At 45.1% G+C, this 14,107-nt stretch overlaps 1 protein-coding gene across 11 annotated transcripts in view; it reads right to left on the bottom strand.

The window, feature by feature from the left end:
• The window catches only part of SLC43A3 (solute carrier family 43 member 3), a 918,364-nt gene that overhangs the window by 187,816 nt on the left and 716,441 nt on the right, over nt 1–14,107 (bottom strand). For all 11 annotated transcript variants that reach the window (XM_069629005.1, XM_069629006.1, XM_069629007.1 and 8 more), the window contains 2 exons: nt 2,566–2,642; nt 1,107–1,199 (listed from right to left, as the gene is read on the bottom strand). In XM_069629005.1, coding sequence (XP_069485106.1) covers nt 1,107–1,199; nt 2,566–2,642 — 170 coding nt within the window. The remainder of the gene's footprint in view (nt 1–1,106; nt 1,200–2,565; nt 2,643–14,107) is intronic.

Genomic DNA, 14,107 nt, shown 5'->3' on the forward strand with positions numbered 1-14,107 from the left:
GCGCAGAGCCCACATAGATACATGGGTCCACTGCACTCTAGAACCCTCTGCCCCCCCCCCCATCAGATTTCACCTTAGCTTCTGTTGCATACCGAGCCATGGACATAAAATGTGAGCTGGTGGCTGAGGTGTTTGGAATGGAAAAGACCAGAGTTTCAAACCCAACATAGTCACACTGTGTGATCCTGGTAGATCTCACTTGCCTCAGTTTAAATATCTGACATTGCGACGGCTTAGAAAAAGCCTAACCTTAGTATTTAGCGATGTGTAATATATCAAATAAAATATCCCTACCATAGGTTATAAGGATATTGCAAGTCACCAAGCAGCTCTGTGGCCAAATAGAGGAGCAAGGCCAAAGGCCAAGTTCCTTCATAAGGTCACAGAACTTTGAGGTGACTTGCAATACCTCTATAATGTACGATAGGTGATTTTGTATTCCTTCCAAGCCATGGCAAGACACTGTAACCCCTTTTAGTACTTGACCTCTTGCTTAAGCTCTTCTAGTTGCTGCCACGTATAATCAATGTAGAATTTGCTTGGTTAAAAACACAATCCCAAACCAATACGCAGCTTCTAAAGTATTGCAGGAACATAGTTTAATAAAAAGCATCTAAAAACGTGTTCCTTTTGTGCTTCAAAAAAGGTAATAACGTGCAGATTCCTGCTCCCACGTGTTGAACTCCAGCTGTGCACAACATAAATCTACTAAGTTAAGTTGTTTCGTATCAGTAATGATTGAAAATGTCACAAAATGCTGTTTTACAAGAAAGGGCCTTGAAAGGTTGTCATGGCTTTAATTAAGTGCCCTGGTGCCCGCTGGACCTCTGGTGGCTCCAGCAGCAGGCATTGTGACGTTATAACCCAACTGGAATAACCGATTACAGAGCAACGGTGATGCCATTTTTTTTTATTTCAGGTCAGCAGTGATTCTGCAACTAACCTGTAGTAAAACAAATATTTCCAAACTTTTGTGCGGGTAGGACAGGCTACCATGTATTATAAAAGAAATATACAAACAGGTAGTCTAAGATTTTTGTTCATTGCACATGTCAGGGTCACAGGGACAATAAATAAAAAAATGTAAAATGTGGAAGCAGGAGTACCTTGATGAGCAGGAAGACGGCGGAGGATGAGTCAAATGCACCATTATACAGAGTGATGATGGTGGATCGTTTTTTGCCAAAGAGGTTTCCGACCTGCAAACACAACCGTGAATTTCAAAATGCTGTATAAACAAAAGTGTTGAAACTTAAATTAGCACCCGGGGCGGCAGACCCAACCAATCAGGTTACTCGGATTGCAGGCTGAATCCCACCATCTCAGCCCAGGTTCTGAGCAGCCTGATGGCTGCTTCCCCACAGTGCAATCTTCTCCCCATCCTTCCCTCCCATGCCCCACTCACCTTCTTGTTCTGGCAGTGGCAACCTACCGCCGCCTTGCCAGCCTCTGTCCTGGCCCGCCATGGAAATGGAAGAGGGGCTCCCCCTGGAGCCCTGCGTACTGTCTCAACAGCGGCCATCTTAAGTCAGTATTTTCTTTGACTGCAAGGGACGTGCACAGTGTCCCGTTCATTCCAAGAAAATACATTGCCATCAGCATGCCGGGTTTCCGGATTGGAAACCTGTGGTGCTAATGGCAATAATAACAGGTTTGGTGGGCTTCATGAGCCCGGTAAAAGAACTGGGTCCAGTGTTAAGGCCCGCCTTTCGCTCTGGCCTATTACTTGGGGGTCGGGCCATTAACGGCTGGTGATGTCCACCAAACCCCTTATTGCCATAATAAAATATCCAGCGGCTGGATAAAGGTAGGAGAGCAATGAGGCAAACGGGAACCGTATTTGTGGGCGACAGGGGGATTTGGAGGTTTACCGCACTTAGGAAGCTGGTTTAAAGAGGTTCAGAAAGGACACTGGTAAGCAGACTAGCAGTTAAAAAAACTGTTCTGAGCAATTACATTCTCGTTTATTTTATATTTTTAAAGCCGTTAAACTTCTCCTGCTGTTACTGTACTTAGTGTAATAGATTGTAATGGTATCATTGAGATTCACATTTTTCCTTCAGGATTAACACTACTCGTTTTACTTTCATTGCAGCTAAATTCTAGCATTCACCTCTATGTCCCTTTTGAAGCTATACAAATGGCCCTGCGTGTCACTCCGCACCTCTCCGGCTACCCTGCATCTCTCCACCTACCCACTCCGATTTGTGACTTGCCCCTTCTGTCCCTTGCATCTCTCTTGCACCCATAAGCCACCCATGGGTCAGTGCCCACCTCCTAACATATATACCTCCACCTGGAGGTGTTCTTCCTAAAGCTCTCCCTACCACCATACAGCCCCCCACCCCCTGTATCAATTTGCTCATTCACATTGTTCTTCCACACCGGCATCTGCTCTGCCCTATACTTGCCGAGACTCGTTGGTCTCTATCCCTGTGTTTTTGCTGCACCCTCACGATTCTCCTGCTCTCTTTTCGCTCCATCTGGCCTTTTCTTGGTTTGCTTATGTCCTGTGCGGTCAACTATACCCACAAACTGGTATGTTGGTGATGCACATTCACATACCTGCATGTTTGTGAGGATGAAGATTATTCCACCAATCGCGATCAACGAGAGAGCAGGAAACAACAGCCATGACGAAACTGTAATGAGAGAACGAGAAACCGGATGATGCACAGAGACTAAATCACAGGCACAGTCAAGGTTAGGCCCCTCAAACCTGACGCACCCAAATGCACCACAAATCACCAAGAACGGTGCAAGATGAATTATGCCCCAAGCAAAGCAACACTCCTGTACAATGAGGCCAGTTTTCGTGTTTTTAGGGCAAAAATCGTGCTCCCTTACACCGTTCTGCTGGTACCTGCTAGGCAGCAGCTTGTAATTGGCTTATTTTAGCACCGGCCACATACACCACACAGGCATAACCCATGAAATGACACCTAAGTTTGCTACAAATCACAGGAACACATGCCCAACTACACTGCCATACCTTACAAAGCAACTCTACAGCACAACAAGCAAAGGCACTTAAAGATAAGACTAGCTCAAATAAACATGTGACTAAAAAGAAACCGATACCAACTCCAAAACACAAGTGGCTAAGAAACGCCCTGTGCTTGAAGTCACTGGATACCTCCATGCCACCAGGAAGCAATGACTCGGTCCCGGGCAGTCATTCTCCATCAATTGAAATCTGGGAGTTATTTTCTTTAATTCAGGTTATTTGAGTAAAAGGGACTAAAGTAACAGGTCATTAAACTGCAAAGCCCAGTACTGGCATCGAGTGTCCCTGTTGACATGGAATCATGAGGTGACCTTACCTGTGCTATACTATGTATGGGGGTGTGTGGAGTTAGGTTAATAAAAAAGATAGAGGGGACTTGGTGGGGGGTGGGGTAGGGGTCTCCCCCGCATACATTTGCAGATGAATTCTCTCATGATGAAAAATTCTTGATGGAATTATATAGAACCGTATGTCTTTACTTGCCCTGCATTCACTTCATCACACATGCACTTTGTCACCTTTACTTCTTGCGTCTTCCATTTCTCCTAGCATTCACTTTCTCATTACTATTTGAAGCCCATTTACCCCACCTTTTTCAACCCATATGCTTCCCCCTACATCCTCTTGACCCGAACATTACACATCACCGTAACCATATCCTTTGCCACCTTGACAATGTGGAGATGCAGACTAAGTAAAAGTAAATGCATGATGAATTGAATATCTGGAGAAGTGACTGTAGGAGTAGTAAGAGCAGGCAAGGTTTTCACGGCGAAGTAAATGGGAATACCAACAAACAATACCTAGTAATACTGTCCACATGCATTTGTCATTACTTTTGGATCAATGGTTAGGATATTTTTGATCAGGTCTCTAACCTCCACCATCAACGTCAAGCTCAAAGCCTTCCTTAACTGGAGTGCAAGGCGTTTAATAGTGGTTACCATATTTATAGAAATCTACACCTATGCTTTTTATGTTTTCTCTCTCCGGTCACATGACCTCACACTTATCTCTGCCCTAAACAGGCCACATTTTGTTGGAGTTTTCCTAACTTGGCCTATTGAACTACTCCACCCTCTCATTTTGCCTGTGGTGTACAGAATGATGCAACACCACATACGGGTGAGCCATAGTGGCTTCCCATGTATCCGATAGAGGCAGAGGGGATGGGGTAGATGCCGTTTAACATTGTGCTACATATCCAGCTCCCTTTAATTAATGATCGTTCAGCAGTAGATTATTTAGCCTTCAAATTTGCTCATGTGTTTTGTCTCCTACAAATAGAAGTGTGCAACAGGTAAGACCAAAATGTCCGCCTCCACACATCGGCTACTATAAGCCCATACTGGAAAGAATTATTCAGAAGGTCATGGAGGCTATCCTATTGGCTAGAGCATACACCGCCCGGTCTATCTCTTCCAGGATTCAAGACTGTTTGAGTTGCCTATTAGCCCTTAATATGACGTGGCCATCAGAAAGGCATCTAACCAGTCTGTGAACGGGAAGCCCCTGTGATTGTGGCATATAAAATAACCATACTAGTGTTCACTTGGTTTGAGGCTATTTGAGCTACGAGGTGCCTGCCTTCCAAGTTGTAGGGCTGTAGGTGCTTTAAAACTATGTCTTGTAGCACAGGACTGCCACTCATTGTGGGATCCATTGCCTCATGATGCACAAAAGGCCTGTCCAATCCATTTTTCTTTCTACTCGCCACTGAGGATTGGTGGTGTTTGATCGTCTGAGAATTGATTGCGGCAAACTTAAAAAAAAAAAAAAAGAGTCTGCATGCAATCAATTGTCAGAGGATCAAACACGCTCACACAAACCCAAACCCCCAACCACCCATCCCCCTTCCCTACTTACCCGTTTACTCACCGCCTGGTCCACTTCAGCCCTGCAGCATCAGATCCGTCCCTCTAACGCGGGTCAGATCCAACACTGCATGGTCCCTTTTTCTTCTTTTCTTTTCCCGGTCCCACGCCTCCAATATTGAGGAAGCGGGGGACACCGCTGCAACCCCCCTAAGGCTAATACATACCGAACATGTGGAGCGGGGGCACCCCTGCTCCACATGTTCGGTATGTATTAGCCGAATTGTTCGTTTTTTATTCGATCGAATGGTACTGGGCAAATTCAGTCAAACGTATCATTCGATCAAATAAAACCAATGATGCTAATACCGCCACTGATGGTCTTGTGTCAAATTGGTTTCTAGCCGGAGAGGAATATCACATGTTATTCGGGCTGTAGCATTGTCTGACATTTCAGTGAACTGGGAAACCCCTGCATGTAGAGTTGAACAATCTGCAAGTCTCCCATCTATGGTTCTGGCCCACAAGCTCCTAATATGTATGGAATTGTCCCATAGGGCCCCCTCGTCTCATTTGCTTCCCATAGGATTTGGTGTTCCCCCCCAATTACCAGTAGAAGGCTAATTTCACCTAATTTACACAGCATTTATACAAACTTTAAAAAAGACAAACAGTTCTTTGATTTGAGGCCCATGTGCCTCAAAGCATACAGGTGCACACCAAAATAACAGCAGTGTTGTGGGAGGGTGGCACCCAGAGGTTCCTTACTCCTCTCTGTAATCGAGGAGGTTTGACTTGCTGACACAAACAAAAACAAAAAAGGTCTACTTCTTTCTTGGGTCTGGGTATCAAAGACTGTACCCAATATGGGGAGCGGGTGAGAGAGGACTGGGTGAATGGAAATATACTGTACGTTCATGGTTTCTAGCATAAACCGACGCCCCTGGTGGCAACTTGGTGCTATATCCCCGAATAGTGTGCAAATCGCCCTCTGAAATCTCAAGCCGAGTTCCAGGTCAATTTGAAATAGGAGGGCAAAAAGTGTGTTTTCAACTTTTTTCCTAAAATGAAGATAATTTGAATCTTGACTTAAATCAGGAAGGAGGGGATTCCGAAGGACAGCTGTGTGGACAGGAAAGGATTTGCCTCCCCTTATTTGCAGATACCATTTTGGATTAGTAAGCAGGTTTTGATTTTGCAAGCTGAGAGACTGCCTAGGGAGAGAGCTCCTAAATTTGACAAAAACTTGGGCTTTTCTGAAATACAGCTTTGTGCACTATTCACGGTCCTTTAAGTAAGATACACTCTGAGTCCCGGCACAGAATTAAGTTGTTCTAGGGCCCGAATTGAATGGCATTTCTTGGACAACTTGAGAACGGCCCACACCAAAGTGTTTAGTATTCTTGGCAATCTAGAGATAAGATACTTTGCAAGACCCGGTTTTATCGAATTACAGTAATCCATGCATGATGATATGGACATGACATTTGCCAAGTGAACCTGGCGACTGAAGTTAAACAAAGTATTTTTATTTTCGAGCTTGCCCCAAAGAGACAGCCACCACTTTGTCAATTTGAGGGACCAGTGAAATCTAAATATCTAGTATGAGTTCCAAATTACAAACTGTCAGATGGCGAGGGAGGAGTAGCTAAAACAGTTGGCCAAAATCGAGGTTACCAGTTATCAGCTGATGACATAGCAGGAATTCCATCTTGCTTATATGTCTAGCGGTTTCTATCCATCCGTTTGCTGACCATATGAATAGCATTTGTCAGCAAAATAACTGTACTTGCCGCATTGAACACCCATCTAGATGCAGGATGACTTGGGTGTTGACAGCATAGGTGTAAGATCACTGTCTGAATGAATGGAGACGTTTTGAAGTGATTGACAGTAATAATTCAAATGTAAAGGAGATGGAGGTAAAGCAGCGGCCTGCAAAATCCCGCCTGATTCAAACCAACAATCATTTACATTTATAGACAATCATGTCAGTACTGAGATGGAGATCCAAAAACATCAGGGACTGCCGACCAAATCAGAATACTAATGATGTCAAAGGCAACAGAAAGAAGTAAGAATATTAGTACGTCTACACCGTCGTCAAGAATTCCCCTGACGTCATCCGTCATGGAGATAGCTGCCAACTCGGAACTGAACCCCAACTGAAATCCTGTCTGATTAATCTACACGATATTTGACGATTCAATGTGATTTCTAAGTTGTGAAGCCATAGCAGTTTCAATAAGTTACCTTTAAAAGGGAGCATTCTAATTGGATGAAACGTTGAATATTTTGAGGGCCTTCCCCCAATTCATTTTTTTATTTTTGAGGTGGCAACCTACTGCATGCTTCAACAACAAAACAAAAACTCCTGAGCTTAATGAGCAATTAATGAGGACTTTTAGCAGGACCCTGCAAATCGGGAAGAATTGGTTTAAGAACTTTTGGCGGGAAAATATCTCTGGGTGATCTAGAGGGCTTAGATCAGGGTTGTCCAACATGCGGCCCGAGGGCCGCAATGCGCCCCTCCAAGCCATTTTATGTGGCCCTCGAAGCCCAAGAGCACAGACAAAGCATTAGGGTTACTTTTGTACGTTTTGTATTTATTTTATATGCAGTGAGCATTGTGGCTGCAGTTTCAGGGTAGGAATTGTAGTCCACACACATTACGATTTCCATTGGCTGAGAAACAGCCAATGGAAATACTGTTACCGTGCAAGGCACGTTGTACTAGTGGAAATAAATAACTGCCTTGCATGGTAACATTATTTCCATTGGCTGTTTCTCAGCCAATGGAAATCATAATCACGTAATGTGTGTGGGTGGAGTGACGTGCACACAGCGCCATCTTCACACATCTGCATTGCGAGCCAATGGCAGAGCCTGCATGAGCCAGTAGCTCAGCCCAGCCCAGGTTCACAGTGCTACGTGCGGTGCACAACGAGGCCTAGTTCTCATTGCCTCTAGCAGGGGGAAGTACTGCCTGCCATATTTTCCGATGTATGTTTGTGGCATGCAGTGCTTTTGAGCCTCCGAGATACTGCTGGCCAGATAAACAGAAACACAAGTATCTGGCCAGCAGTATCTCGGAAGCTCAAAAGCAGCTTGGGCTGCCTTAATGTTTGAACATTCTGCCTCGGGAGGGAGGGTACAATTTGCATCACTTTTTGAACCCCCCCCCTGGGTACTGTTCAAATTGTGTCACAAAAGGAATGAATTCCCACATGATTTTACCGCATTTGGGAATTAATTCCTTGCCAAAATTGCTAGGCAACACAATCACGTCATCCACAGCAGGTAAAATGTCTGGGGCTCTAATCAGTTTTTGTTTTTGCAGCTGACCAGTACTAACCTGGACGAGGCAAAACAGCCCTTGGGAGGTGTCCGTGCCCCTGTCGGAAGAAGGCCAGCTGCGGGAGTGAATTTTCAGAGCGCATAACACCATAGCCCACCGGATCCAAGACACTGTTGGCTTTACAGCACACACCATGAGGTCAATTCCCTCCCCGGTTCCTACAACATGGCCCTCCGCTCAGCTGGAGTGATCCGAGTACCAGCGCACCGGCCGCCCCTGGGCGCTGGGAGAGGAGGGCACCCGGCCATGTCTAGTTCTTCATACTTTAAGATTGTACTCACATTGCGTTTCTTCAATTAGGTTCACCTTTGGGTGATCGCTTTTCCCCATTTTATCTGTTGAATTGGATTATGCTTCTTTCATTAACACAGAAGTAATTAATGGGTATTACAGAGTTAAGCTGCCCTATGTATTAAGCACACTACACAGGCAGCATCAATCATTAACACAGAAGTAATTAATGTGTATTACAGAAATAAGCTGCCATATGCCGTATGTATTGGGCACAGCACTGCACAGGCAGCATCAATCATTAACACAGAAGTAATTAATGTGTATTACAGAGATAAACTGGCATATGTATGGGGCACAATGCACAGGCAGCATCAATCATTAACACAAAACTAATGAATGTGTATTACAGAGATAAGCTGCCATATGTATTGGGCACACTGCACGGGCAGCATCAATCATTAACACAAAACTAATGAATGGGTATTACAGGGATAAGCTGGCATATGTATTGGGCACACTACACAGGCAGCATCAATCATTACCACAGAAGTAATGAATGTGTATTACAGAGATAAGCTGCCATATGTATTGGGCACACTGCACGGGCAGCATCAATCATTAACACAAAACTAATGAATGGGTATTACAGGGATAAGCTGGCATATGTATTGGGCACACTACACAGGCAGCATCAATCATTACCACAGAAGTAATGAATGTGTATTTCAGAGATAAGCTGCCATATGTATTGGCCACAGGCAGCATCAATCATTACCACAGAAGTAATAAATGTGTATTACAGAGGTAAACTGGCATATGTATTGGGCCACTGCACATGCTCAGGCAGCATCAATCATGCTTTGTAAATGACAATGTTGGCCTAAATTAGGAACAGCCAGCCAACATGTTGCTACAGAGGTATATTTTGGGCACAACCAGCATGACAATGTGTTACATCAGTGACAGTGCTGTCTTACACTGTGGACACATGGATTATTAAAATGTGTTGTAAAATGTTCTTGTCTTCTGTTGGTGACATGGAATTTTCATGTTCCCCTTTAGAACTGATTATAAACTTATGGCTTTTTGGTCAGTTTTTTCTGCTGTAAAATGCACCATTTCAACCCCATATTTGAAAAAAAATTCTTGGAGGGGGGAACCCCCCAAACCCTCCCTAGATCCTTATAGCTCCCTCGCTATGCTTGGTCGCCCCCGCTATGCTCGGTCGCCCCCGCTATTTCAGGAAAATATTAACACATACACACTGACAGAAATCACAAGCAACTGACCTCGGATCATTTTTTGGAGGGGCTCCCTTAGATAATCACTGCCCCGACTCCAAAAGCTATTTTTGGGTCTGCATGGCGCATCAGTGCCTGTAATGCTATTGTGTCGAAGGTCACACAATATTGCTTTTTAATATACTGCTTTGGGTGAGGTTGTTGACTTTTGGCTCACCGGCCCACTGGGTAACAAAAAGTTAATGCTTCGGCCCCACATTCAAAAAGGTTGGACAAGCCTGGCTTAGATGTTGCTATTAGTTGCGTTATTTCTGGGCTAACACGGGCAAATGCTTCAGGGTAGGATTTATCATCCCATGTGCAATCAATATTTTCCTTGTTCGATGAGGGCATTATATATAGATTTCATTTTTAAAAGTTGTGACTTTGTTGCAGAAGAAATATGCAATCCCTTTCCACAACTCTGTGTTTTTTTTAACTTTCTTTTTACATTTTCTGACAACAGGTAAACAACAGTTCCCCTTATAACAGATCCTCCCCTTATCTCTTTAAGGAGTAATGTTTAATTCCAGAAACGTTGTGACTCAACTCGTCTTTTACTTTAATTATTTACTTAAAGGGGGTGTTAGCTGAAAAATATCAGATTGTTTTGATACAATCTGAATTTCCATTTTAATGATGCCAGGTCGGCAGATGACAACGTTGTATGCCATTTGTGTTCTATTCTGCGAAAGTTTCTTTTTCGACCTATAAAGAGGAAGAGTACCATGGTTTATTATTCCTTTATTTTTTCTCTGATTTTAACTTTTATTCATTCCAAGATTTTCTGGGTTCTTTGTTCACCCAAGTTGACTCATTCAGTGCTGCTACTAATGCTGTGATGTTGACAGTGGTAGCAGACGACCATCTCCCACTTGGAATTTTAGCCTAATTATGATGACATGATTTCATTTTCAGCAGTAGTTGGAAGTGGACGTGGAAATCGACTATACTAATCAGTAAAAAAAACACCGGATGATGTATTATTGGAATCACTAGTGCAAAAATACAGTTCAGTGTACGGCCATTCGTGTGAAGCAAAAATGACTGGACTCAGAAGTTCGAGTTTACAGTTTTTATTTTACCAGGCAAACGATTTATCACAAAGCCAGAAAACAGCAAACAAAGTTTAGGGTCCACAAAGCAAAGTCTCTCACTCCGAAGAGCCAAGTTCTCTTGTCCCAGGGTGGCGGCCAATCCTTGTAGGCTAACTAGAGTCCAGTACACACATCTGTCTAATACCAATTCTCTTCAACTGGCCCAGACCAGAGTCCACTCGTTCACATTCAAACTTGATTGGTTGCTGCGCCACCTCCAGAAGCTATGGATACAACTCAAGTTGAAGTCAGGAGTCCCCACTACCAGCCTCTCATCCCAATCCCAAAACTCCATCTCCATTTTCAGGGTTGCATCCCCTGGACGGCCTTTCCCTTTGCCTCTCTTGTCTGATGGCAACATTCCTGTCCCTGGCATCTGACCAGCCGGAACCTTCCTACTGTCTTTGTACCATCTCCTAGAGATGTAACAACCACCGACTTGGGTTCACTACCCTTTCCTGCTGTTATCACCCACTCTAGACGGTTGCCCTCTCCTTCAGCCCCTCTTCCTCCTGATGTTCACACCTCCTATGACTACCACCTCCTCCTGATCTTCACCATATTCCCTTGATGTTATCACCTCCTCCAGACTCTTGCTTCCTCCTCCTGATGTTACCCTTTCCACCAGACTCTCACCACATCTTCCTGGCTCCTTCTCCCCTACTCGCCTCCACCAGTCTCCACAGTCCTTGCAACACACTCCAAATTCTTCCAGCTGCCAGCCACAGCCACATTCCACATTGAGAAGCTGGGGTTGGCTGCATTTCTACCTACAACCCATCTCTCCCTGGGTAAGTCTTTCACTGACAGTCTGCACCTGTGAGTGGCAACCAAGCAACCAAGTAAGGGCTTGGATTGATTAACTTCCATGTGTGTTTCTGGGGCTGTTTTGGGCTCGGGGGAGGGGGGGTTCAAGGGTACATCAGGCCTGTCTGCTGTGGTGTTTCCATCATGCGACTTGCCTGCTGGAAACACACTGGGTAAGCTTTCTATGCTTTCAGGTTCAATGGCAGCACTGTGCAGGTGGAGTGTGTGAGACTTTGTTTCCTCTGCAAAAGATGTTGCCAGGGAATATGGAAGTTGTGAGGCTGCTTCCTGTGTTAGTTTCTACATGTTCGGAAACTGCAGGATGTAAAAACGTTATCAGGGGGACTGCTGGATTTGTTACGAGCCTGAGGGCCTTTAAAAATAGTTCCTTTTATGTGTCTGGGGAACTAGCGGCAATAGCACAACACGCATTCCCTTTCTTCAATCGGACAAAAAGCGTTTCCCTTAAGGCGAAATTTGGATCTGGCTAGAGTGAGCGTTAGGCTCTTACAGGGGCGTTGCTAGGGGGGGGCTAAGGGGGCTATAGCCCCTGATCTTTTGGTTGTAGCCCCGGATAGAATCTCAGGAGCTACAGCCAAAAGACTAGCTAGCCCCCAGTCCCAACAGTTCCGACATCAGCTTAGCCCCGGGTCTTTTCCAGACCTAGCAACTCCCCTGGGCTCTTACCTAGGGAGTAGGAGCCTTTCCAGAAGCCTGCAGACTCTCCCTGACCGGTGAGTGAGGCAATGTGACTGTCCCCTGCCATGTGTCACGAGCCAGAGTAAGGTGACCAGGAGATTCTCCCCATATCACCCCAAAGCCCAACATCCACTGGCTTGGGGTGGCGCCCAGTTCACTAAGTCACCTTCCCGCCTGTCCCCAGAATCATGCAGAGGACCTGGTCACAGGCCTGTGTGAGTTGAGAAGTCAGTTAGCCGAGAGAGTGCTAGACAGCTTAAAGAGTCTAGCAGATCAAGTTGGCCAAAAAACTCAAGACAAAAACCTAAGTCCCCCACTACACATATTGAAAGGCTGGTAGGAATGATAGATGCCAAACAGTCGATATAAAGTTGGTAAATCAAAGAGCATTTGTGGGCAGCCTGTATACGTTTATTAGCAAAAAGGACAATTTTGTAAATAGTTGGAATTCAAGGTGTACAATGCCAAATTCCTCATGTTCGATGATACAGCGTCTGGTCATTATAAGGATATATTTGCATGTGATGATATCCCTGCCTTCCGATTTCAACACAGTATTTTGTGTTCGTGCTATATGGTTAAGGTGTAAAGTAGAATGTGAACATTGCTCTCATTAACCCAGTATTCAGCAATGCATAATGTGTCCAGTGTGACAAATCCAAGGAATGTGTTCCTTCTCCGCAAGGGGGAGCCACCCCCCTTTGGGTCTAGGTAGGTGAGCGTGCTACGGGTAAACCTCGCTAGGGGGCAGGGCAAGCAGGATCCCACTGGGATGAGCCCTCCTTTGAGGACAAGGAATGCCCAAAGAAGTATTCCCCTTCACCTTTCCTTATAACAGTGTCTCAAGCATTCATGGGTTAGGGAGATGAACAGAGTTACCAGGTACAGGCCCCCCTTAAGTTGGATGGCTTAGTTTCTGACCTACCTGAATTGCCGTTTCTCTATGAAACAGAGGACAAATGGATTCTTTGCCTCCGCTCCCAGGAAGACCCAAAATCCATCTGCCACTCAGAGCAGAGGAGAGACCTGGGCAGAGAGCAGGAAATGCTAGCCTACACCGGAGCGCAGAGGACGTAGTCCCTGCCTCGGAGGAGGGAACTGTGAGGAAATCCATGCAGTCGATATGGTGGAGAACAACTCCAGAAAGCCTGCGGAAGACTGACACTTTAACCAAGGTGGGATCCTGGGCGGATGAATCCGGGGACGCCGAGAAGGGAAACAGCCAGATGGCACCGAAGAAGTACCGGACGGAAAACCCTCTTCTGCTGAAACAAAGAACCTGAACCAAGACGCTGACCATGCAGTCCACTATCAGGACGAGCATGCGGATCTGCAAAGGACTGAGAGACCACCTCCCCATTTAAGCAAAGAGCTGGAGAGAAGGTACGGCCATGTACGAGTGTCAGTTGGAGGACAGCAAGACCAAGCAGGCGACACTGAACAAAACAAATCAGAGGACCCAGTTGTGTTCATCCCAAAAGAAGGGGAAATGCAAGACATTTTTAGACAACAAAATCCTCTTTTCATTGTTGGAATATCCAAGCCCCAATCGGGAACAGACTTCTCAGAAATCTGTGGTGGGGACAGAGAACAAAGCCATCACCCATATACCAAAAGGGGCAGAGTAATCCAGGTCCAAATCAAAGCTTAGAATATCCTTTTTTCTTTCTTTTTAGTGGTAGGACAGAGATTAGATTAGTATCGGTTTGACAGAGGACCGAGCTTAATTTGTTTGCCATCCTGACGAGCACCCGTTTATTATTTTCAAGAATAGGGAATTAATTGTAGCATTGGGTATTAGAGGAGGTTTT

This window comes from Ambystoma mexicanum, chromosome 12 (genome assembly GCF_040938575.1).
Source record: "Ambystoma mexicanum isolate Mex_15411 chromosome 12, UKY_AmexF1_1, whole genome shotgun sequence".
Taxonomy (NCBI): domain Eukaryota; kingdom Metazoa; phylum Chordata; class Amphibia; order Caudata; family Ambystomatidae; genus Ambystoma; species Ambystoma mexicanum.